Here is a 26,784-nt window from a genome sequence, read left to right as displayed (position 1 = left end):
CCATATCAACACGTATAAGGATCACTTATCAAGAGGAAACAGAGGAAGCTCTGTTTTTAGTGAACAGCACTGTTTTGTTTTGTTTTTTTAAATAGTTTTAGGCAGAAGTCAAGAGATGACTGAACTAGAGATTTCTAGCTCAGTTTGTGAGTCCGGCTTAAGTCCTTGGTGAGAACTGACATGTAGGTTTACAGGCCTGCGTGACAGGCGGGTTTCCCTGTCCACTATCCCCCGCCCCTGCAGGCACAGCCCCAGCACAGGAGGCAGAGGAGGGCATCCCTGTAGCAGGGGGACCGGGCCGGGCAGGAGAGTCAGGACGCCCTCGTGGCAGCCCTGCTCCCATCACTGGATCCGTGGAAGGACTTCAATGTCAGGATTTCAACGCCTTCATCCCCAGGGCTGACTGTCATCTCAGTGGCTCCTGGGGTCGCCCCTCTGTGCACTCTAGGATTGAAATCCCAGGTTTTGTCAAGTGAGTCTGGGAGGACGGCTTCCTCGATTGCCAGGGAGAGCCACCCGTCCTTCGATGGAGGACTTCAGAGCCCAGTTTGGGCAGACAGAGGGGCGGGGGTGCCACTCGACGTCCCCTGCCGTCCTGAGTACCTGGCAAGGCGCACCACGTGTGGAAGCAGCCCAATTCCATGCACACGCCCACGAGTCTCTCCCGCACAAAGGAGCTACTCCAGCGACTAACTCTGATGAGCTTATGTGGACATGAACCTCAACCACAGGGACTGTCGTCCTATTATGATGTAACATGTATTGCTTAAGCCTTGACGTTCAGACAAAAGCACCAAGTGGGGGATTCTTCTCAAGCAGTGTTCCTATCCAATATCCTGTGAAAGCACCACACACTCGCCCTGTCCTTCCATCTGTCACTAATTAATTTAAATACTTCCTTGAGTTCTAGCTGTTATATGGCATGTTCTGGAAATGATTCTCAGGGCTCTCTCAGGGGCTGAGGATGGATGAAAGACCAAGAAGGCCTTGCTCTTTTCTTTCAAAGTGGCGTTGGTGCCTCTAGTTCTTGATTAATCACTCTGCCTTTGCACACGTGTGTGCATGTGTACGTGTGTGTGTGTGTGTGTGTGTGTGTGATGGACAGAGAGAGAGACAGAGAGACACAGGGAGAGCGTGCAGCATGACAAAAACAGCTCTCCTGAGGGTGTGACACAAGGTGACAGCCTGAATGCAACTGTGAAATGAAAAAAAACAGTTAACAATGAAGAAAGAGAAACAAAAAGCAATTCAACAGATGCATGTCATTTTTACTCTGCAGCGAGGATCAGTTTTTTTTGTTAATTATATCACCTATTCTTTCCTTATATTGATAATTACATAATTACATGAAACAGATGGGTGACAGAATGCACCCAGATGGTGAGAATGTAAACAAGCTTACCAATTGCTTATGCTTGAGCATATTATAAAGAATTATTTAATAATACATAGATTTCTATACTCTGCACATCTGTTAAATAGAGCCTTCAAAATAGCAGCTACTTTGTCATTTTTTCATACCCAGATACAACGCCCTCCTAGGAATCCATGGGAGGCCAACTGCCATCCAGGTAAAATAGTTAACCTTTTCCAAACAGTTGGCCGTGTGAAATTCTAAACTCTTATCTGAGTCCATGGGTTTCCCCTGCTCCTTTTAAAAATAGAAATAATCATTTCAAGGGGAGTTACAATCCCACATAGCTCTAGTTCTGCTTTGAGCAAGCTATGGAAGATTGAAAAGGCACGGGGGGAACATAATTTGAAATGTTTCCACTGCATCTGATGGACTTCTGGAACTAAATTCTTTTAAAATAACCATGAACTAGAAGTCAAAGCATCAGCGCTGCATCGTTGGCCGTGTGTCCACAGGGCTCAGGGCCAGGCTGCATTCTGTGGGTGCAAAGAAAGAAGAGAAACCTTCCTGGCCCTCACACCATGCCTCTGCCCCATCAGTTCAGGCCTCTGCTTAAATGGCCCTCACCGGCGTCACCCTCCAGCCCCGCCTGGGTTTTCTTCTTGCCCCACCTGGCGCAGAGCATCCTTTTCCGTCTGTCCCTTCTCTGCCTCCCCGCTGGACACAGGCACCAGGGCAGCAGGGATTTGTCCACTTTCTTATTGCTGCAGCCCCAGTGCCCAGAACAGGCCCTCCATGTGGTCAGCACACAATAAGCACTGATGGAACAAATGACGTAAATTAACTGTCCACCTCCAAGCTTCCCAACCATCCATGCAGGATGGACCCGGGCCCGAGGTTCAGACAGGACCTCGGGCACTGGGGCCTGTCCACGCAGGGGCAGGGGTGACTCTGGGAAAGGTGGGTCCACACTGTGGTGTGCATCAGAGTCCGGGCAAAGAACACAACACTGGGACCAGTGTTGCCGTGGGGAGAGAAGCGGGCTCAGGCTCCAAGTGGGGAGGACCTGGACGGGGGAGTCTGGTGAAGAACAGAACTCAGAATCAGGCCGTGGTCACCCACTGCTCTCTAGGAGTTGCCTAGGTGTAGACGTGCTTGGAATTCGGGCACTTCTCTAGGGATGGTGATTGTGGGGTGTGTGTGTGTGTGTGTGTGAGAAAGAGAGAGAGAGAGAGAGAATGAGAATGAGAGAGAGGGAGGTTGGTTCATAAGCAGCATTTGAGAAGACTTGGGTTTGAAACCTAACTATGTGCTTTATCAATAAGGAGAGTTTCTAGACCATGGGTGGTTGTTGGGATTAAATGTACTAATTCTTATAAGGAATATAGAAGAGTGCCTTTCACACATAACACATGACAAATGTTAACTATTATTGACATTTCTCTTGACTTTACTTGGTTGTTCTTACTTTTAGCATATTTTTTTATTTTGAAAAGAAATATAATGAGACTAATTGAATGGTCTCATTCAATTACACAGTGCTTTGTTATGTTTTATTTTGCAAAGTCAATAATATTCAGAAAAAAACTTTAATTCTCCAACGCAAGCACTAAACACAACTAGTTTTGTTTGTATATATTTCCTGTTTTTGTCCTATGCATGCATATCTCTAGAAAGTTGAAATAAACCCATAGTTAAATAACACACACACACGTGCACGCGCGCGCACACACACACACACACAAATGCATTTGATTACTCAGGGTCTGGAGAGTCTTTTGGAATCTGGGCTTGGTGAGGTGCATCCCCCATCTGCTCTCCAGTGGGGGTGAGTCCCCAGAGGGCAGCCCAGCTGGGAAGGAGAAGCCTGGTCATCTCTCCTGGTGCTCAGGGGAACCCGGGTCTCAGTGTGGCTGCCCTGAGTGGAGTCAAGGATTCTCGGGCTCCAAGCAGCATCCCCCAGAGCACACAGCTCTCAGGGAGCAGGACACAGAGAGAGGGGAGATGGCGGGGACAACCCCATGAGGGGTACGTCAGGCGCCTCCACCTGAAAAGTCAAAGAGGAGGGACAGCCAAGGGCGGGGGCAGACGTGAGCCCAGCCGCCGAAACTCCTTCCGCCTCTGGCACTTGCTCCCCTCTTTGGGGTGAATCAAATCACCGGTGTAGGTACTTGTCTGTCTGTGTGACTGTCTGTAGCCTCGGTCCTACCAACCCAGAGTGACCCAAGACCCAGCGGGTGGGGAGGGAGGCCGTCTAGTAACAAATTAAAATAGTTGTCAATTGTACATAATTCCGTGGGACAGACCATCAGGTCAGACAGCAGGTCAGACCAGCTTTGTGACCTGCTCACAGATTGTAACTTGTGAAAAGATAATAATACCCCGCTCACTTTTTAAAGTCAGCAATCACCTCTGGTTTCACGGAGGCACCATATTGAGGGGAAATCGGGGTGCTTTTGGCCAGCAGAGCTTCACTATGGTGACCAGAAAGTGCTCCCTGAGCCTGACTCCCTGGAAGCACGGCTCCTTTTGGTTAAATATATAAACTACCATAAAACCCTCGATTATAACAACTACCGTGGTGATCATTTCAATGCACTGAATTATATTTTTTAAAAAACAAAACAAACAAAAGCTAGGACATGATTGAAGATCGCCAAGGTGGGAGCCAGGGTATAGTGTGTAATTCTCGGTTATCACCACAGGTGCCCAGCCCTGGAGGGCGGGAGCCGGCAGCACAGTGGCTGAATCATGTTTGATATCGCGAAGAAGCAGCCGTAAAATCCTTTCTGGCTCCCACGCTTCTTCCACACCTTATTTATTCTCTTTTTTTTCCTCCCCTGTTTTTAAGTCATGCTTTTTGTTTTCTTCTTGCTTATTAAGTTGGTTACTATGGAGATCATGACATCAGTAATCTTGACTAAGCTTAATGGTCTTGAGGCAACATACGGGGTAAAGGGTTTTATTCTTCCTGAAAGAGGTTCAACCCCAGACAAGAGCAGCAGCCTGAGGTCTGAGGCCTTCGAGCTGCTTCTCTGACTGGGGAGGCACATGGGGGAGGGCACACGGTGGCGGAGGGCACAGCAGCTCCCCAGCCATGTGGCCAGAATGGGCAGGGAGGCCACACCCCCAGATACCCGGCACTTCAGTTTCCAAGGCTCATTTAATCCTTTGCCTCTGACGAACACAAATGCCATTTCCCTTCAGATTCACCGAGTGTGTAAATAATGATAAATAAACTCGGACAGCTTCATGAAAATTACTAAAATGTGGAAGATTTTAATGCACCTGTGCTCAATTTGAATGTAAAGCCTCCCTAGACTCTTGGTCTGTTTGGTGTTTTTCCTAGTCTTTCACATCTTTCAAGAAAGCATGTCCTACATTGTTTCCACCAGAATTTATTAACAAGATGTACCATCTAAAAACGTTCACAAAAAGACCTAAAAGTTAGACTTACGCACTTTCTAGTACAGGCATCTATTGACATAAAATCACGTCGTGACCGAGGGGCTATGCTTGTATAACTCCTCCAGGGGATAGAGGGAGTGGGCCAGCCCCGCGAGGAGCCTGCTGCGTCTGCAGTCCGTGTGTACATCACTGCCATCATCATAGTCAGCTACTGTTTTATATTAACAGATGCAATTCATTCCTGCCAAGTGCCCAGCCCCTCCTGACCCCCAAGCAGCAGCCAGGAGACACCAGCCGTCGTACACACGCGCCTCCTCATTTCGAGGCAGAGAGCAGGTTGAGAGGCTTTGGGGCCTCAAGAGAGCCTGACTTCTGAGTCCCAAAAATCAGAGTTGATGCTTCAAACAACAGATTTCAGAAGAACACGTGGTGACGGCAGAGTCTGCTGTCCCAAGACCAGATGAGGAGGCCAATTGGAGGGAGGGAGAGAGAGATAAATGCAGCCCACCCTCTCCTTCCCTCAGTTAAGGCCGCAAAGCGGAAGGAGGGGGCAGGATCCCCAAGGGGGTTCTGAAGAACACAGAGGGTAGAGTGGCCTGAGCCGCATGGGGACGCCCGGCTGCCTCTCCCGAGAAGGTGGAGCTGCTTGAGGGTGGAGCCAGGGCAAGAGAGGATGAGGCTGGCCAGGAGCTTTCCAAAGAGGGAGGAAGGGAGGGAGGGAGGGAGAGGGTGCGCATGCTCCAGAACCTGAGTCCTGACCCGAAGAGGGGACCCCACTGTGAGCCCTGAGGGCCATCTGGGAGCCTGGATACCAAAATGAGGGAAGGCTGAAGACAGGCTGAAGCTCTGAAAATGAGCAGATGCCTGTGAGGAGGGAACACTCCTGAATGGACTCCATTTAAATGGTAAATGTCTAAATGTGCCTGGAATCAATGGAGATTCCTTGTCCTCCCATCAGGTGGAATGGAGGCTCCAAGCAGAGATCCAGCTGAGTTAAAGGAAAACGGGGAAATGAAAGGCTGTTGGCCACTTGCACACCCGATTATCTGCTTAAAAATCTACGTCTCACTGTAGTATATGTATATACAATGGAATACTACTCGGCCATAAAAAAGAATGAAATGATGCCATTTGCAGCAACATGGATGGACCTAGAGATTCTCATACTAAGTGAAGTAACTCAGAAAGAGAAAGACAAATACCATATGATATCAGTTATATATGGAATCTAAAACATGACACAAATGAACTTATCTAAGACACAGAAACAGACTCACAGACATAGAGAATAGACTTGTGGTTGCCAAGAGGGAGGGGGTGGGGAAGGGATGGATTGGGAGTTTGGGACTGGCAGATGCAAAGTATTATATATACAACGGATAAACAACAAGGTCCTACCGTATAGCACAGGGAACTATATTCAATATCCTGGGACAAACCAGGATGGAAAAGAAAAAAAATGAATTAAAAAAATCTACATCTCACAATAAAAGAGAGTGTTCCTCATGCTGGCGGCTTACTTAGATAATGCAAACACACTGCAAGGAGAAATCATCTTTTAAAGCTGGGAATCACAAGCTTCCATTTTCAAATTCTACAACGTTATCCCTTTTGATTAAAGAGATAGTAGCTTTACCTTTGACCTAGCAAACCGTTTCTAGGAATTTACTGAAATGAACTCATGATGAATGTACTCAAAAAAAATAAGGATGGACATGGTGGCATTGTTTATAATGATAAAAATTTGTCAAGTACATTAGGGAACTGGCTACAAGCAGCAGTGGTGGCTCTCGGGATCTGGCATCCCTACACTGTGTCCCGGCGCCTCAGCCCAGCAGCTGCTCGGCCTGGGGAAGCTGATGTCACTGAGGACATGTGAAGCAGGAAGACAAAGCATGCTGCATTCCACAGGAGCTGCTCCCGTGAAAATGCAAAAGCAGGTGGGCAAGCACTGGTTAAATGACTTTTAAACCCCTCATTCACAATGAAGATACAAAAGCGTTGGAAGAATGAACAGAAGAGGATTTTTCTGGAAATTTCCTCTATGAGAACTGTTGATGTGCTGTGGGCCGCATGCCACTCCACCCCTAGGAGGAGGGCTGGGGGGGTGTCTCGTCCTTCAAGTCACAAGATGAGGGTTTGGGAGCCTCAGAGACCCTGGAGTGAGTTCCCACAGTTAGTGGACACAGCACAGTGGCATGTGGTTCCCACCCATATTGACGAAACTGATGAGCCGGCCAGCTGCTGGAAGGCCGGAGGGAAGGTGGCCGTGCTGGGCGCATCTGCTGACCAGACAGCCTGGCTTTTATCGGAGGCCCTTCCTGTAGGGCCGCCTCCAGGGGCAAATCAGATTCCGGCCGCAGAGTTGGAGGGTGCATTGCCTGCATTACGGGATGCAGGTGGGACGTTGAGGCACAGGAATCTCTAAAGAAGCTCCAAGCACACGCATGAGAAGAGCCGCCCGGCCCCCGGGGCAGGAGCCACCCTCTGACACATGCCTGCTCTCCCAACTGTCCTTCCCTGCCCTGGTCCCAATTCCAGAAGGACCGGAAATACAGCTAAACAAGATCGAGAAAACAACAGGCTTTCTTTCCGAAAGCTAAATAATAATAAGCTAAATAGATGCTAAGCGGAGGGCATAGTGAGTTAGAGAGAGCAAGGAGGCCCCACCCTCCTTCCCCAGCTACCAGCTTCAGTGGAGATATGGGGAGGACAGACTCCAGTCTTTAGATGACAACTGAGTTTGAGTTTTGATTATTACACAAAATAAAACTGGACATTTTACAGAATTAAGACCATGTTTTGTGATTTGGAGTGACCCACTATAACTACCTAAAACTGACCAGAAAAGTAACAGGACTTGCCCACTCTCTGTCCGGGCCCATGGGAAACCCGGCCCCGGGGAACGTATTCTCAGGGGGACTGATGGGAGACAGAGATCAAGGGGACTCATGATTATTCCCACAAGTCCTGCTGGATTAATGTTCAGTTACATAACCAAACCTCTCCTAACCTCAGTTTCCCCCACTGCAAAATGGAGAAAATAACACATAAACTTCTCTGAGAACGTGGCAAGATAATCCAAGTGGGCACATAACACAGAGCCTGGCACAGAGGACAAGGAGGCCACCCAAACGACGCTCTAGAATACACAGTGACACGCGAGATGTTCACAACATCGGAAGTGAAAAGGCTTGTTTCAAAACACTATGTGCTGCAAAGATGCTCAACATCACTAATTATTAGAGACATGCAAATCAAAACTACAATGAGGTATCACCTCACACCAGTTAGAATGGGCATCATCAGAAAATCTACAAAGGGAACCCTCTTGCACTGCTGGTGGGAATGTAAATTGATAGAGCCACTATGCAGAACAGTATGGATGTTCCTTAAAAAACTAAAAATAGAACTACTATATGACCCAGCAATCCCACTACTGGGCATATATCCAGAGAAAACCATAATTCAAAAAGACACATGCTGGGCTTGCCTGGTGGCGCAGTGGTTGAGAGTCCGTCTGCCGATGCAGGGGACGCAGGTTTGTGCCCCAGTCTGGGAAGATCCCACATGCTGCAGAGCGGCTGGGCCCGTGAGCCATGGCCGCTGAGCCTGTGCATCCGGAGCCTGTGCTCCACAACGGGAGAGGCCACAACAGTGAGAGGCCCGCGTACCGCAAAAAAAAAAAAAGAAGACACATGCACCCCAATGTTCATTGCAGCACTATTTACAATAGCCAGGTCATGGAAGCAACCTAAATGCCCATCGACAGACGAATGGATAAAGAAGTTGTGGTACATGTATACAATGGAATATTGCTTAGCCATAAAAAGGAATGAAATTGAGTCATTTGTTGAGATGTGGATGGATCTAGAGACTGTCATACAGAGTGAAGTAAGTCAGAAAGAGAAAAATAAATATCGTATTTTAACGCATGTATGTGGAACCTAGAAAAATGGTACAGATGAACCAGTTTGCAGGGCAGAAGTTGAGACACAGATGTAGAGAACAAACGTATGGACACCAAGGGGGGAAAACCGTGGTGGGGTGGGGATGGTGGTAAAAAAAAAAAAAAAAAAAAACCCACTATGTGCGTATAACTCCGTATTTAATTGCATGTATTTTTTTTTCACAGAAAATAATCTAGAAGTGAAAACACCAAAGTATTAAGAAAGGTAATCTATAGCGGATTGCAGGTTTCATCCATTTTCTCTTTAGTTTTTTTTCCCCTAAAATTTCTCCTATCAATATGCACTGCTTTTGTAACCACATATATTATTTTAATCAAAGGGAAAGATGTAACTTCCCTAGTGGGCATCTGCAGCTCTAATTGTCCCCTTTGTCGTTTTATATCCCCAGCTCCTTTAAAATACACAAAGCAAAGCTTCCTGTTGGCGGGCGTGCTTTTCCTCCCTGAAGGCGGATTCTGAAGAAGCCACTTAGCTGCGAAGGCCAGCTCCTGCCTGGTAGCTCGGGTCCACTCGGAAGCCTTGCTGGGCCGTGGCGTCCAGAGCGCTGCAGCCGGCAGCTGGCGCATCCCGAGGCCCTTCTGGACCTCCGCGGCCTTCATTACCCTGGCTCTGCAGGGAACAGAATGCATTTTCCCCCTACTGGGCTGTGGCGAGAACCCCATCAGCATCTAAGAAAGCCTCAGAATTTTTTTTTTTTTTTCTGTTGGTAGCTGTTTTAAAAGCAATAACATTATTAAAGGTGGGCTGAAGTGCTGGACGTGCTGGTGTGAACAACAGAAAGTCCTCCACGTCACTCCTGGGGTCTGGATGGGCATTCCCTGTGCTGCAGGAGCTCTCTGAAACATTTGTGCAGGCCCCTGGGAGGCTGATGGGCCAGAGAGGGTGAGGCAGGGAAGATGAGTGCAGGAGAGATTTTATTTTAGAAAAAATCTCTGCTTTCCAAAGAAATGAAGCTTAGATTGGTGGTGTACTGCCAAATATGTGTATGGTGCTCTCCCAAAGCGGTGAGAAAGCTCCACTCCTGAAACTGAAGGAACGGTCAGGTTCACGGCTCAACCATGGCCTTGAGTTGGCCAGCACCTCGCCACCTACTAGCAGTGATGCTGAGCCTGATCTACGAATGAGAGTACAAAGTGGTGCCGGCACTTGGGAACATGGTCTGGAAGTTCCTCAAAACATTAAACCTAGACTTACCACATGACCAAGCAATTCTACGCCTAGGCATAGTACCCAAGAGAAATTAAAACATACAAGCACATAGAAACTTGTGCACAAATGTCCATAGCAACATTGTTCATAGTCGCCAAACAGTGGAAACAACTCAAATGTCCATTAACTGATGAATGGACAAGTAAAATGGTGTATGTACACACAACAGAGTATTATTCAGCCATAAAAAGCAATTAATGGGAACTTCCCTGGCGGTGGTCTGGTGGTTAAGACTCTGTGCTTCCATGCGCTCGATCTCTGGTTGGGGAACTAAGATCCCCCATGCCGTGCAGCACGGCCAAAAACAAAGGAATCAAATACTGATACGTACTGCAAATTGCTTGAACCTTGAAAAGATGCTCAATGAAAAAAGACAGTCACAAATATCATGTATTGTAGAGTTCAGTTATACGAAATGCCCAGAAAAGGCAGATTCATAGAAACAGAAACTAAAATAGTATTTGCCTAGGGCTTGGGGTGGGGGGACAGGGAGTGACTACTAATGGGTTTCTTTTGGGGAGAGGTGACAAAAATGTTCTAAAATTAGATGGTGATTGTTGCCCAACTCTGTGAATATATTAAGAACCAATAAATTGTTCAATTTAAGTGGGTGAATTGTATGGTAGGTGATTTATATGTCAATAAAGCTGTTAAGGGGGGGAGGGAAGATGGAGGAAGACGGTGGGGGGTGGGGGGAGAGAGAAAGAGATCAACTCTCCTATAATATCTGTCCTAGAAAACGATGATAAGATACAGGATTGATTTTTGACAATACTGAGATGTTAAGAAGTAACTTTACTTTTCACAATTTCTTATCACACCCTAGAGACCTCCTTTTGCTACTCTACCACAACTCAATTTCTAAACAGCGTCCAGGCGGGTCCATCACGCCGCCAGCGCACCCCCACCCACCCCTCACCTCCTGAGTAAACCTTCAGTTGCTCATCCTGGGCATTTACTCGAGGGTTTTCTAACAACACCATGAAGCCACACATAGCATGGAAGTGAATCTTGAAAAACGGATAATGTGACCCACATACGGGGTTATTATTTTTTTCCACCTTTCCCAGCAGCTGCCACTATAATTTCAAAAGGTTTATAACAACGAGCTGACACAGCAAAGAGAGACATGGAGATAGCCTGGATCAGCTGCTGTCCAAAAAGTGACCCCAGGGCTCTATCCTGGACCCCTGTGTCTGCTCCCAGCCCAGCCAGGGTCAGGCTGGCACAGGAACAAACCCAAGGCTGGATGGCTCAGCCAGGAGGAAAATCCAGCTGTTCGGGCGGAAAGCCAATTATCCGTGGGTCACCTTTTGATTATGTAGCTGGTGCCAAAGATCTGGGAGATTCCAAAAGGTCTCTGTCAAGCCATCTTCCTTTTCTGTGGTTTGGTTTTCCTACAATAAGCTATGATATCACTGCTTTAACTTTTTAGATAAGAGAGCATATATAATGGTATGAGTTTTGGCATCCAACTGCCTGGGTTTGAAGCTCTGTCAAGAATTCGCCTTTGGACAAGTCACTTACTCTCCCTCCTGCAAGCCTGTTTTCTTTATGTACATTGAAGACGACAGTAGCAGTAACTGTTTACAAGTGTTGATATGAGGATTAAACGACATAACTCATGGGGAGCCTTTAGCGACAGCATGTTAGTAATAGTAGTAGTAGTTGTTGTTTATTACCCTGTAACCTTTATAAGAGGGAGGAATTTGATAACAAGGAGAATAAATCACTGATTCATAAGTCATTTTGATGTACACATACACTATGTACAATACTAAACTAGATAGTATTCAAAGAATTGGAAAGAAATGACCATACAACTTGTATTCGTTTGAAAAAGAAAAAAACTCACAAAGGAATTTATGTAAATTATTCTAAGAATGTCAGAGAAAAGGGTTCATCATAAATAGGAGGAAATGCATTTCCCACAGGTAGGGTAACTGTAGGAAATGGCGGGGAAGTGGCTTGAAAAAGCAAACTGGACTCATGGCGGTGATTTGAAGTGGGTTAATTTCATTTCAGGAAAATATCACCATGGTCACATTAATAATGTTCAGTGCATATATGATGTTGAAAAATATGGGTTTGCATTTTTAGAAACTTCTACCAAGGAGATTCTAAAGGGCTAATTTAAACACACACACACACACACACACACACACACACACACACAAGTACAACCAAGGAAAGTCTAACGCGGGCAGTGAAAGTTTCCAAGTTTAAGGAAGGGGTTGGGGAAACAATTAAGCTGGGGAAAATCTAGCAGGTGCTGGGAGAATAATGCAATTTCCTAGGGCAGCAGATGTACAAGTGAAACAGTATCCAGCAACAGTCCATCAGATGGTAATTATAGCTGAACTGGGGAAGAACAGCCCAGATGAAAGGGGCGATTCAAAGGGTAACCGAATGCCAGAGCGTGACATCTTCCTGAGAGATCACACACTAGGAAAAATCGGGCCAGCACTTAGCTCCGAGAAGGGGGGTTAAACAAACCGTCATTTTTCTTTTGTAGAAGGACAAAGGGAAAACAGAGGCTTCAAATAATTCATTAGTCGAGATTTAAACAGACCGTCACCAATAAACAACCACAAAAAAAATAACAGGTGTTGATCACTCTGAAAGTCTGATTCCTGAGATGATTCTGTCATCTGAAAGAAGATGGATTGATCTGGTACAAAAAAATTTTGGAAAAAAAAAAAAAAGGAGAGGTGAGTTGACACTGTAATTCTATGAATACTAGAAATCAACATAGAGAACTAAAGTGATTGAAGTGGATAATGGGGAGCATCTCTTAATACTGAAGCAAAGGTAGGAGCTTTTTAAGTTCCAAGCAGATTTTCTGGTGTCTAATATGACAAGTAAGAGTCATTTAAAACCCCAGTCCTGGAAAGGAAACCATGCCTCCGACCAGACACATTCCCTCCCAAAGGATTCCACAGAACAGGTCTGACCCCGGCGGGGCTCAGGGACCCATGCAGCCCTCTCCCATCCCCAGTTTAACCAGCCCTGAGCAGTCCCGCATTAATACTGACACGGGGCTGTACGCTCCCCGAGGACAGGGCCCCTGTCACGGTCATGTTTGAATCCCTACGGCGAGGCAGGAAGGACAGCAAGCCAGCTTGCCCAAGGAACCACCCGAAAGTAAGCGTGGGTCAAATTGGTCCACAGTCTGTAATTAATATGGCCATCAGTTCATTCAGCCAAATTCTGAGCACTTCCCAGATCATAGTTCGCATGCAAGTGGGCCACACTGATTCATTTCATTAAAAATTCCCATGATAATAATTCTCAGAGGGCAAATGCCCAGGCCAAGACTGCCCATTCAAGCTAAGAAACGAAATCTTCTCGGTCCATGCCACGTGGATTACGGTTAGGAAAAAGCCTTCTCTTATCCACGTATCTCTGCTGGTTGACTGTGGCGACATAATGAACCTTCCGGGCCTACCTCGGTGATGTGTGATGAAAACCATTCACATGTTTTCCAGGTCCTTTCTTGTGACCTGACACGGGGCACACTGTCAATTGATACGAATGACAGGGACAGTTTGGTGGCAGGGACACCGACTCATCTAAACCAGGCAGCAGCTACCTGACCTTGGGGCGAGGGGAGCACACTACCCTGCCACGCAGTGATGAATTTCAATCTCTGCTGGCTTGTGCCAGAGTCAGATTGGCAACCCACTGAGATGAAACGCTTTCTATCCCATTACTCATGCCTGAAGTGATCTGTTCCCTTGAAGACTGGCTTCCTAGGTGAAAGCCAGGGAACGGATGGTCAGTCTGAGATGCGATAAAAAGTATGAAAGGCCAGTGCCCAGCGAGAGCAGTGTGCGGACACGTGAGGGCGCTGAGGGTTGCTCGTAGCTCCAGGCAGAGGGGGGTGTAAAACTTAAAGGGACAAAGAGAGATTCATTTAGTAAGACAATCGCTCAACTTCAACGGCTGCAGTACTATTTGCTCTGCTAAGAAATCAACGTGCTTAGGACCCTGTAGAAAGTCCTCCAAAAAATTTTCCATCTGGCTCACCTTGACTCAGATAATCAGCCTAAAACATTAAATCCGCCTACAACGTTTTTTAAAATTTAAAGTAATGTAATGTAGTATTTTAACGTTTGAATGTCTAGGCTCATCCCATGTGGATTATGCTCTCGATAATCCTCTGGTCCAACTTTAAAATTTCTAACATTTTCACTAAACCTTGTTTACTAAATCTAAATCTTTACTAAACCCTTCTCAAGAATAAGTATAACAAGCAGCGGTAAAGTACTTCTTAAAAAGTCAGAATTCACCAATACAGTAAACAACACAGCACAAAGTGGCGGATACGAGCACCAGCCCCACCCATCTGGTAAGTGGTTGTCTTCCTGGAGCAGGGATTTAAAAACCCATCCTTGGGGACTTCTCTGGTGGTCCAGTGGGTAAGACTCCGTGCTCCCTGGGCTTCCCTGGTGGCGCAGTGGTTGAGAGTCCGCCTGCCGATGCAGGGAACACGGGTTCGTGCCCCGGTCCGGGAAGATCCCACATGCCGCGGAGCGGCTGGGCCCGTGAGCCATGGCCGCTGAGCCAGCGCGTCCAGGGCCTGTGCTCCGCAGCGGGAGAGGCCACAACAGTGAGAGGCCTGCGTACCGAAAAAAAAAAAAAAAAAGACTCCGTGCTCCCAATGCAGGGGGCCTGGGTTTGATCCGTGGTCGGGGAACTAGATCCGACATGCATGCCGCAACAAAGATCCTGCGTACCGCAACTAAGACCCGGCGCAGCCAAAATCAATCAATCAATTAATTAATTAATTAATTAAACAAAATCCATCCTCTGCTAGGTCTTGAAATAAGCCAGGGGCTCTGTGGGGACACAGCACAGAGAGATGGCCATGGAAAAGCTTATTAAATGTAAGCAATGATTTCAACTCATAACAACCTGGGAAGTCATGATAGGATCATTTTATTTATTTATTTATTTATTACAAATTTATTTATTTGTGGCCGCGCTGGGTCTTCGCTGTTGTGCGCGGGCCTTCTCCAGTTGCAGCGAGCGGGGGTCACTCTTCGGTGCAGTGCGCGGGCCTCTCACTACAGATGCCCTTCCTGTTGTGGATCATGGGCTCTGGGCACGCGGGCCTCAGCAGTTGTGGCACGCGAGCTCAGCAGTTGTGGCTCGTGGGGCTCTAGAGCGCAGGCTCAGTAGTTGTGGTGCACGGGCCTAGCTGGTCCGTGGCATGCGGGATCCTCCCGGACCAGGGCTCGAACCCGTGTCCCCTGCATTGGCAGGTGGACTCCCAACCACTGCGCCACCAGGGAAGTCCCGGTAGGGTTGTTTTAAGTGAAATAAAATGTTTTCTCTGGCTTTTTCCCCACCAGGAGCTCCAGCTCAACTCAAAGTCATCCAGGTCTGTAGATTCCCAGGGTTGGGGGTGGGGTGAGGATGGGGAAGCTCCAGAGGTTCAGGAACACGGCTCTTGATACCAGATGGCAGCCCCGTGCTGCGCCCCGTCTTCCCAGCCATACCACTCACGCCCCCTGGGGACCAGCTGAAGGTGCTGGGGCTGCGGGCTGCCGCCGACGTGTGAGGGCTTCTCTTGGCCTGGCCACGTGGTCTATCCCAACTCAAAGGCATCTCAGCAGTGGCTGCAAAAGGGCAGCACCTCTCACACAGAAGCTACATCTCTGTACTTTGTACCTGTGGCCCCTTCTCCTGGGATCAGGAGGATGTCACATTAGCTGTGTTTCAGTGACAGATATAGATGAGGCCACCCTTCCTGACCCCGACACACTCTCTTGGCTCTCATTCCAAAAGAATCCAATCCCAGGATCTCCACACACCAGCAGACCACCTGGTGGTCAACCCCACAGTCCTACAGATTTGCCCGGGGCCCCTTCCTCTCTAGAGTGTGATGCTGGGGCCCTGCTACCTAAGGACACACCTGTGGTCTTGGATGAAGTGATGACATGCATCTGTTGCAAGATGATAAGGGAGGAAGGAGAAGTGGGTGAGGCTGTAGAAGATGCAAAACTGGCCAAGAGTTGAACCCCGTTGGAGCTGTTTCTGCGCAGCCCATCGTGTGGGCTGAAACACGTGCTCGTCTGCCTTCAGAAGCTTTTAGAGCAAGTGGGCAGAGTAATTCTGTGTCTGTTAAACCTAGTGATAAAATAATAGGACCTGAATTTGGTCTCTGTTTTTAATCTCCTTCTAGGAATTCACATTTCACAAAACTATCAGTCTATGAGGGACTGTACATTAAGAAAAGAAGACGAGGTCCCTCAGCACAGACAGAAGGAGAATCCCTGCTTCGTAGAACTTGCTCTACTTTTGTACATGCTTCACATTTTCCATAATGAAGATTTGGGTAGAGCAAAAGAATTGCTATTCGTTTTTAGTCTCTACTCAAATACAAAGTTAGAACTTAGAAAATAAATACAAATTTATTTTTTATTTTACAAATATAAAGACTTAGGACTTTACATAGGACTTAGAGCAGCCTGCCTCTAAGATGGGTCTTGGTGGACCCACCCCCCATACGTAAAGCAGGAGCTGGGGGCCGTGAGGTGACGCATGTCCTGCAAAACTGGGGTGTTGATTTGAGCACCATTTCCAGCACCATTTTTAGCTCCTTTGCTAAACGTTCGGAGAGTGTAAACTTTCCACTTTCCTCCTTTCTCACAAAGAACAAGTGTCGGCCCACTGCGGGGCGTTTTGCTACCGTATTTAAGTGGAAGTGTGCACATACAGTACAAGCTTACATGTAAGTCAGCCCGACAAAGTCACGCTTCCAGCCAAGTTCCTGAACACGGCTCTGTGTATGGTTGTTTACGCGTCCACTTCCACTGAAAGCGAAATCTAGGTTCTGTTTGGTCCCTTTTCCTGTTCTGGTACTAAGAGTGTCCCAGGGCTGTGCACTCTAAGCTCAAAGCCCCCGCCACCCAGGACAGCTGAGACGTTCCTGTTCATCACGCGGACTCCCCCAGGAGGAGGGAACAAACCTAGCTCAGGACTCAGCCCCAAACGTCCTCATGCAGCCAGACCTAGGTTCTCAAACCGAGAAAGCAGAGCATGAAGGAAAGGGGAGTCTGCTTTGAAGCAAGGGGGCTAAACCCAGAAAGATGCTGGGAGGTGGACCCCCAAGCCACTGGTACTGAGGCGCAGCAGCCCGCGGCGGCGTCCCCCGTGTGAGGGGGGGTGGCGCGTTACGAGGGACCACATGGCGTCCGCTCTGCTCCGGGCTCGCTGCGGAGGCACCACCCTAGGGCAGGGGCCGGTGGGAGGGAGCCTGGGCTCCTGGATGAAGGAGCAGCCGTTGGGCTCCGTCTCCGCGTATGCAGCGCCGCCCCATCTGCCACGCCCGCCCGCCCGCCCGCCCGCTCGCTCGCCCGCGCTGGCACTGCGCCCCGCCTGCTGCCGCCGGCTACCCACCGCGTCCCTGGAGACCTCCTTTGATGGGGCGTTGATGCCAAGCTTTTCCAGGGGATAGACAATCTGTCGTCGGGGCCGCACGGGAACCAAGTAGTGGAGGGCGGACGTCAGCGAGTGGGCACTGGAGCTCTGAAACTGGGAGACAGCGACCTCGATGTTAGGGGGAAGGGCGTGGGAGCCGCGCGCACATTTGCCGGCACGCGCCTCGACAAATACAAAACTCCCAACCCGGCCAAACCGGAGGGGGGGGGGGAACCAGCAAATAAACAAACATACTCTTCGACCAGAGGAATGAATTGTAGATAATGCCTGACACTAATGAAGATAATTACGGGAGTAATTGCATTACTATCTCTGTGGGAATGACAGATAAACAAGTGGTTTGGTTTATGGGATTTTTCAGCACAAGTATTTTCCCCAGGAGGATATTCTTCTCCGTAGTGATCATGAATCAGCTCGATTTGACCCCATTAAGCTGTGTTATCTGCGTCCTGGTAACCTTTGCGTGTTTCACACAAGCTGCTTTAAGAAGGCACATAGATAAAAATGTCATCTGAGGGGCAATAGGGCGCAGATGTGAAAATCCTCATGTTTGTGAAAGTCACTGCTACTTCAGCTGGACGTCTGTTGATCAGATAAGTGTTTTAAAACAAAAGGATAAAACCGGAGAGTGGGGGAGTGGAGGGGGGAGGGGGCTGGACCAGATTATTCTGCTTTATATTAATACTAAATTGTGAGCTGGATTTATGGTTACTGAAACGGGCTACAATAAATCATGTTTTAGGTGAATGCTTTAAATATTAACTTTATCCAAGTTTTAGACTTGGCAGAGAAAACTGAACATGGTGATCTTTATTTCTTTCACATTTATGAAATCTTAGGGGTTTTGGTGAAACCCCTAAGCTTTGGGTATGTCAACTGTGTAAACCTCAAACTGTCAAACCAAAAATTTTTAATGAGACATTTACCGAATTTAACCTGGAAAGCAAAGAAAGTAAAACGGAACTGTAGCTGTAGTTTAATAAATGACGTGGTTTACACATGACTTATTTGTGGTTCTAAAAATAGCCCCTAGGCCTTTCTAAGAGCTTCTGGAAGGGATTTCTAAAATCCTTCACTATTGAACTTCACTGCCTGATTTTACACACTGAGAAACAGAAGCCAGGGATCTCTAGCCAAAGCTGTGTTTTTAAGCCTGGAAGAGCTCTCAGTACATGTTCTGGCAGGAGGGTGTGGAGAAAACCGTCTTCATCGTGTCAGCCGAAAGCTCACTTGTACTGCAGTCAACTGGGGATTTATAGCAGAATTTGGAGATTCTTACCTGTACTATTTGGTATTGCTTCTTGCACTTATTTAAATGTACGTGTATAAATCAACTAGAGGTGCAGACAGAGAGGAAATCTGTTTCCAAGTGTGTTTCTATGTTATATATACAATAGCGTGTAACATGGTCCTAATTCCACACCATGGAGGGAAATACGTGAACACTCAATGAGTTCAGTTCAAGTCACCATTTTTTAGGATGCATGCAAAAGGACTTTCTACCAACTGGGCACTGGCAGGAAACACTGGGAATAAAAACTGAGAATGTAACATCCCATCCTTAAAGGTCACCAAATTGGCACTTGGCCAAATGTGAAGTACAAAGAAATTGTGCAGGACCAGGATTTTCAGGCAAAACTGTTAAACTTCTCATGTCCCAGGTTCAAATCTGGGGCATTCACATTGCTGTAGGGCTGCATTTTGACAGGAAAAAAATCATCACTAGAGCATATTCTACATTCGCTACCTATCTTTTCCATGTTTTTTCTTCTTTCTCCTCCATTCCTTCTGTTTTTCCCCAAAAGGCATTTGTCAAATAAGATACATTGGTAAAATTACTGTTATGTGTATGTACCCATATACCTTAGATTGTTTTTAAGTTTAATAATTCAGAGCATTTAAAAAACCCACTTAGCTCACCATGGTAACTAAGAAGAAACGTGACAATGTCAGACTCTAGGCAGAGCCTAAGAAAGTTTTTGGTCACGAATGGGATCTTATGGGACAATTTCTACCTAGGGGGGTAGAAATTTCTACCTGGGGGTTCAGTTCTCAACACCCCTCAAGTCTGCATCAACACTGTCAGTGACAGAGGGACCATTTTGCAGGAAAGAACTGCTTGGGGATCCAGCTCCAAGAAGCCCTTGCCTGTGAGCAAGCGGGACACTGCGTGTGAGCACGTGTGAGCACGTGTGAGTGTGTGGGACCCTCCTACGTAACAGGGCTGCAGCTCTGAACAGGGCAAACAGCTCCAGCTTTACGGCACAAGACAGAATGTGAGCGAGTGAGAAGTGCTATGAAGGAGACGGAAGCAGGATACACGGAAGCAGGAAGCAAGAGCTTGCTATCTGTGCACAGTATACATAATGTATACACAGCAGACACATATTTGTTATAGAAGTATTGCTCTATGTAAGTACAAGTATTATGCAGACATAGTGGTATCTACTACATAAAGGTTACATCAATAACACATATCTCCACTTTTTATCCATCACTTTTATGGGGATGTTATACTGCTGTTTTGCAATACCGTGATAGCACACCAGTATTAAGGACTGAGCTAATTTATTCTATGGGTTCACTACTAGAACATTCTTTGCTTGAAGAACATCATAGGACATTTTGGTCTTCACTAATTCACATGAGAAATAATTTGATTTTCACATCCCTTAGAGTGTTTTTCCATAGCTTTCAGTGTCTGCTTTGTAGATATGGAAAAGCCAACAATTTGTTCTACTAATTATATGGGTTGTGATGGTTTCAGAAATTCAAAGCCTTCTGGGTTTTCACTGTAGTGTAAGAAAAGGACCAAACTCAATATGGCCATTTGAAATTCAGAGCCACATTACAATCAAAATACATGGAGTGAAGAAGAAATAAAATATGGCACACGACACAAATGACACCGTGACACAGATCTGCTGGAAAAGTGACTTAAGACATTCTTTTACCTTGCCTTCCTTGGCTCGCGGGTAAACAGGGTAGTAGAGACAGGACTTATATCCTAAACGGAGGATCTCCTTCAGAAAAAACTTGGTGTAGTGCTGAAAAATGGGGTTCAGGGCAAAGTGATACAGGTGGCCATGCTCTTCGCGCTGGTGGTGACTAAAGTATATGAAGTCTTCAATATTGTAGTGGGATCGTATGTACTCTATATCCTAAAAAGAGATGTGAGAAAAGACACCTAAGAAGGTTTTAAACAAACGGCATACGCTTTCTGAGAAACATCATTTAAAAATGACTTTAGGTACAATAATGAGAGACGAGTTTTTCCCTCCTATTATTTACGATCTCATTTTCATTGTTAATTTTTTTAAAGCTAAAACTTATGTTTCCTGAAAGTCACTTGTTTTGATGGCTTACTTCTGGAGGGTGGCTCAGAGCTTTGGGATTTGCTCCTCACAGCCGTGCTAAAAACCTGGAGAGCCTTGAGTCCCTGCTCATGGACAGCCTCCCAGTGGCCAGAGCAATGCAATGGAGAAGCAGATATACACTACTGTCAAAGAGCCCCTGCCAACCATCCACACTGATACTCTCATTCATGACATGGAGAGACTTTTGGGGAAAACTGACGAATGCAAAAGACCAGTTAGAGAAACATACAACTCACTCCAGAGGAAACAGAGGTTATCCAGCAAATGGAGGAGAATTTTTTAAAAATTCTACTCAGTGTCCTCAGAGATACCAAAAAAGAATCTCGCATAAAACATAACAAACAAGCTCCTACAAAAAAGGAACAATAAGAGAACAAGGAAGAGACTTGGAAGTTAAACACATGAACTCTGAAATTAAAATTCCAATAGAAGGCCTGGATAATAGACTAGATGTGGCTGAACAGTAAATTAGGAATCTGGAAGATAAAATCAAGAACAACTCCTAGAATGAAGAGTAAGAAGTACAAGAGATTAAAAAGTACAAGAAGAAACGTAAAAGACAGTGAAGGGTCACTTCCATCCAAAAAGGAATGGAGAATAGAGAAAATGGAAGGGAAGAAATCATTAGTGAAATCATAGAAGAAAGATGTTCCCAAGCTCAAAAGAGGCATAAGGTACTTCATAAGAATTTTTGAAATAAAAGGGAAAAACTAATTCTCAAGAGAGAAAGCAGACATACATACATTTATTTACATCAGACTGTATTTTGTCCGTGACATTGGATACTGGAAGATAATGAGAGTAAAAACATCAACACTCTGATGAGAAATAATTTGCATATGAATTCTATTCACAGCTGAATGAGTGTTCAAGTGTGAGGACAGATGAAAACTTGTATATGTGTGTGGACTCAGAGACCCTACCCTCTTCCACTCACGCTCCAAGAATTCTTAAAGATATATTGAATCAAAAGAGAAATGAATCCAAGAATAAGGATAGTTTGAACACATTAGAGAAATAAAGTCATACGAACATCTCCATAAATGCCGAAACACATTTAATAAAATTCAACACCCATGCGTAACAAAAACTTTTAGTAAATTAGAAATAGGAGAGAAGTTCCTTAACATGATAAAGGGTATCTTCCAGAAGCCATGTTCCCAGAAGGGAAGTCTCAATATTACAATTATCAGTTCTGCCTAAATTGTTTTGTAAAATCTACATAGGCACAAATAAATTCATAGTAAGTATTACAAGGTTTATCTGGAAAAGAAAACACCCAAGTTTAACCAAGAAACTTTAGGCAAAAAAATATAAATAAGAGAAGACTTCCCCACCAGATACCAAAGCACGTGATAGTGCAATAGATATCAACAAATAAATCCATGGAACAGAACAGAGAGTAAAAATAGACACAGACACATGGAAATTTAATAATATAAAGGCAGCATTTTAAATCAGTAGGGAAAGAATGGACTACTCAGTACTAAATACTTTGGAATAATTGGCTGTGCACTGGGACAAAATAAAATTAGATGTCCACTTACACACGCACGCACGCACGCACGCACACGATGCATGAAAATAAGTGCAAGGAAGAACGCTGGAAGGGATAAATGCCTAACTCTCAATAGTGGTAATCCTTTGGGGAGGGAGCTGGGACTTGTTTTTGGTGGTGGAAGGTTATTTGAATTTTTAGATGGTGAATGTTTTCATGTACTCTTCGTAATATTTTAAACATTTTGAACCGAAAAAAAAATGGAGACTTGAAAGGCTGCCCAGTGGGATGCAAGCAGATCTACAGCCTTCAGAAAAAGAAGATATTCATCCTAAATAAGTAAAAATGAAACTTCAAAAGAGGCATTGTGTACTAATTCACGAGAGGAAAAGGCACGATCAAGGGAAGTAGTATCCACTTCACAATTTACCATTTCATCTCTGATCACTGCAATGCCAACTACTTGTTCTGCAACTTCGGCTACAAATGCCTTCAGTGGTGTTCCATCCTGACAAGAGAAGCAGATATTTTAAGACCCTAAAAAATATTGCTATTAGTGTTTCCATAAGCTGTCAATAAAGGGTTTCAACCGTGATCACATAACGACAATGATAAAGCCACCATCCTATCACCACTTACCTCTGGGCCAGGTAATAGGTTAAATGCCCTCTTTGTATGCGTTTAACCCTCACTTCAACCCCTCTGAAGTAAGTATTACCATTACATCTCTACTTCATTTACGAGAAAATAAGGCCTGGGAGGCTGCCTTGCCAAGATCTCCAGCTGGTACGGGATGGATCTATTGATTCGAACCACATTCCTTTGACTGGGAATCTGTTTTCTTTAGCATAACATCAGTGGTTCTCAAACACTGTCTGTCATCCCAGGCCCCCTGTGTCCTGAGGATGCTAAAGAGCTTTGGTTCACGTATGTAATGTCTACCACTATTTTCTATATTAGAAATTAAAACTGAGAAAATTTTGAATTCTTTGATTAATTTTTGTTGAACTTATTAATTAAAGCACATGTTTTAGTTTGATAAAAATATTTAGAGAGAAGAGTAGCATTGTTTCATATTTTTGCAAATCTCTTGAATATCTGGCTCAATGGAAGACGGCTGGATTCTCACACCTACTTCTGTATTGTATTCAATCTGTTGTAACATGTTATTTTGGTTGAAATATATGCAAAAAAATCTGTCTTCACAAAGATACGTAGTTGGAAAAGGGAGAAGTATTTAAATAATATTTTCAGATAATGATGGATATTCTCCTTTGATGCGCCACCAAAACTCAACATGTAGTAAGTAGTGTTTTAAAGATAAGTTGCAATGTGGCTCTGAAGCCATGTCAGTGACCTTTGTATACCCTACTACATTAAAATGTATCGGTCTCTTTTGCACTTTGAATCTTTTACCCATGCATGATTTTTGTAACATCGTGTACTGTCTATCTGGAAAATATTGATTCACCAAGCTTATGCAGGTTTTCCAAACGTTGACCTATTTCATTACAAAATATCAAAACATTGCGTGTGGTAATATCACCACCAGTCTCATCAGAAAAAGTTTTTTTTAAGTTTTGGGAAGCTGTCAAGCTCATGATGGCAGATACTGACTTTCTGAAAGTCTAATTTTTTTGTGAAAGCGTGGACTTTATCATGGGGGAACACATGCTGTCAGTTGTTTCTTTGGAGTGACACTCTCACCTCACTCATTTTTAAGAAAAAGTCTGCCAACTCCCCAGGACTGAATTACCATATTTTGTCTGCCAGCTGTTCTGTGACAATGGTGCTGCTTCAGCCTGCAATTCAAACAACTGCAGAAACATTTTTCTTGAAACAACCAATATACTTCAGCCTGCAGCCAAGAGCAGTATGCGCACGTCTCATTTTGCTACACAGAATACTGCAAATACATATACTCAAGGGCTAAGACTTAGTAAGTTAATGTTTACAGCTTCAAGGGAAACTGGCTTTCCCTTTTGTTTGAATTTTAATTAAAATGTCTATGGAGATAGTTGCAGATTCACCAGCAGTTGTAAAAAACAATACAGAGAGATTCCTTCTACACTTTGCCCAGTATCCCATAATGGTAACCTTTGCAAAACACTAGTATCATATGACAAGCAGGGAACCCACACTGATGCCATTTCGCGTGCACGCGCGCGTGCCCATGTGTGTGCGTATTAAAATCTATGCAATTTTATCCCCTGTGTAGGTTCATATGTCCACCACTGCAGTCAAGATACTGAACAGTTCCAACACAAGGATCTCATGGGTTGCCTATTATACCACACCTACCTGCCTCCTGTCCCACTTCCATCCTTAACCCTGGCAACAAACGATCTGTTCTCCAGTTCTAAAATGTTGTCATTTCAAAAATGTCATATAAGTGAAATCATACAGTATGTAACCTCTAGGGACTGGCTTATTTTTCCATTTAGCATAATTCTCTGGACATCCACCCAAGCTGATATATGAATCAACAGTGCATTCCTGAATAGTATGGAGGGTCCCTAAAAAAATAAAGTAGAACTACCATATGATCCAGCAATCCCACTTCTGGGCATATATCCAGAAAAGATGAAAACTCTAATTTGAAAACATACATTCACCCCGATGTTCATAGCAGCACTATTGACAATAGCCACGACATGGAAGCAATCTAAATGTCCACCAACAGATGAATGGATAAAGAAGATGTGGCACCTATATACAATGGAATATTACTCAGCCATAAAAAAGAATGAAATTTTGCCATTTGCAGCAACATGGATGGACCTAGAGATTACCATAGTAAGTGAAGTAAATCAGAGAAAGACAAATACCATATGATATCACTTATTTGTGGAATCTAAAAAAAATGATACAGATGAACTTATTTACAAAACAGAAACAGACTCACAGACATAGAAAACAATCTTATGGTTACCGAAGGGGAAAGGGGAGGGAGGGATAAATTAAGAGTCTGGGATTAACAGATACACACTACTTACTATATATAAAATATATAAACAACAAGGACTGACTGTATAGATACACATATATTTATCTGAATCACTTTGCTGTACCTGAAACTAACACAACATTATAAATCAACTATACTTAAACAAACAAACAAAAAAACTGGTGCATCCCTTTGCACTGCTGAGCACTATTCCATGGCATGGAATTGCCACAGCTCACCCTACCCATTCCCCTGTTGGAGGACATCTAGGCTGATTCCAGCTGCTATGAACATTTGTGACCAAGTCTTCATTTCTCTGCGATAAATGCTCAGAGATAACTGTTGCATTTTTTTTTGTTTTTTAAGAAACAGCCAAAATGTTCTCCAGAGCAGGGGTACCATTTCACATTCCCACCAGCAGCATAGGAGTGATCCAATTTCCCCGCACCTTCGCCACACCTGAGTGGTGTCACTCTTCTTTGTTTTAGCCATTCTCCTGGTGCACAGTGACATCCCGTTGTGGATTTTCTGTTCCTGTTGTTGCTGTGAGTGCATCGCAGCAAACTCGAAGGCCACTGGGAAGTTTGGTGACACTGCTTCAATCCACATTGAGGTCCCTGAGGTTTTGCCCACCATTGCCTTTCCGCTGAATATCAATTCAGTGGAAAAGGAAAATAATTTCTTACTCTTATTTTGAGCATAGTTTTTACCTCATAGACTCCCTGCATGTGTCTTGGAGACCCCTGTGTCAGCGAGCCAGGAGGGAAGGAACAAACAAAAAAAGAAACAAAGAGACCAAGACAAACCAAAACAAACAAAAAAAACATGTGCTGGAGGGAAGTTTTACTTTAATTCAATGCCTTTATAAATATTAAACATCTCACCACGTTTGGTGTTTGTTGTCTCCCTCTTGATGAGTTTAAAATTAACTGAGAGGTTTATCCAAAAGAGCCCATAACTGGGAACTCGCCAGATGACCCCAGAGGCGGAATGAAGAAATACATTGAGGTATATTCATGCAATGAAGCATCAATACTTTACAGCACAATGTGGATGAATCTCACAATCATTGCTGAGCAAAAGAGGCTAGATGTCAGAAAACACACTGTATGATCCCTTTAAATAAAGCTCAGAAGCCAGGCATCTATGATCTTAGAAGTCAAGGTGGTACTAACTGGGGGAAGAGTGACTAAATGAGAGCTTGAAAGGGACTTCCAGTGGGCTGAGGTCAGTCTGTTTCCTGAAACAGGCACTCGTTATGTGGCGTATTCAAACAGTGAAGGCCATCAAACTTTTTATTGGTTAAACTTTTTAATATAATTCATCAAGAAGTAATTAAGCATTTCCCTAGCTACATGCATTGTTCCATGTCTGGTGAAGTTAACTGGCCTGGTCCTTAAGAAAGCAGCGATGATGTAAGGACCACTGCTAGCTTGCCCTCTGCAATGGCAAAAGTACAGTACAGTTACTGTACTAGAAAGAGAACCCAGCATTGGTCATACAGGATCTTCCCAGCCAATCCGATCCTTGAGGATGCAGCCAGCGTCCTCAAGGGTATGGACAGACCCATC

At 45.0% G+C, this 26,784-nt stretch overlaps 1 protein-coding gene across 2 annotated transcripts in view; it reads right to left on the bottom strand.

The window, feature by feature from the left end:
- Window positions 1-26,784, bottom strand: part of CFAP61 (cilia and flagella associated protein 61) — a 255,126-nt gene that overhangs the window by 117,344 nt on the left and 110,998 nt on the right. The window contains exons 15-17 of one of the 2 annotated variants that reach the window (XM_067707353.1): window positions 22,697-22,774; window positions 20,346-20,552; window positions 17,350-17,484 (exon numbers count right to left, since the gene is read on the bottom strand). In XM_067707353.1, the coding sequence (XP_067563454.1) occupies window positions 17,350-17,484; window positions 20,346-20,552; window positions 22,697-22,774 (420 nt within the window). Of the gene's footprint in view, window positions 1-17,349; window positions 17,485-20,345; window positions 20,553-22,696; window positions 22,775-26,784 lie in introns of those variants that run through there. The other variant, XR_010935095.1, reaches the window with a different exon arrangement.

The sequence above is a fragment of the Pseudorca crassidens genome, chromosome 15 (genome assembly GCF_039906515.1).
Source record: "Pseudorca crassidens isolate mPseCra1 chromosome 15, mPseCra1.hap1, whole genome shotgun sequence".
Taxonomy (NCBI): domain Eukaryota; kingdom Metazoa; phylum Chordata; class Mammalia; order Artiodactyla; family Delphinidae; genus Pseudorca; species Pseudorca crassidens.
This window is presented reverse-complemented; position numbering and strand designations above follow the sequence as displayed.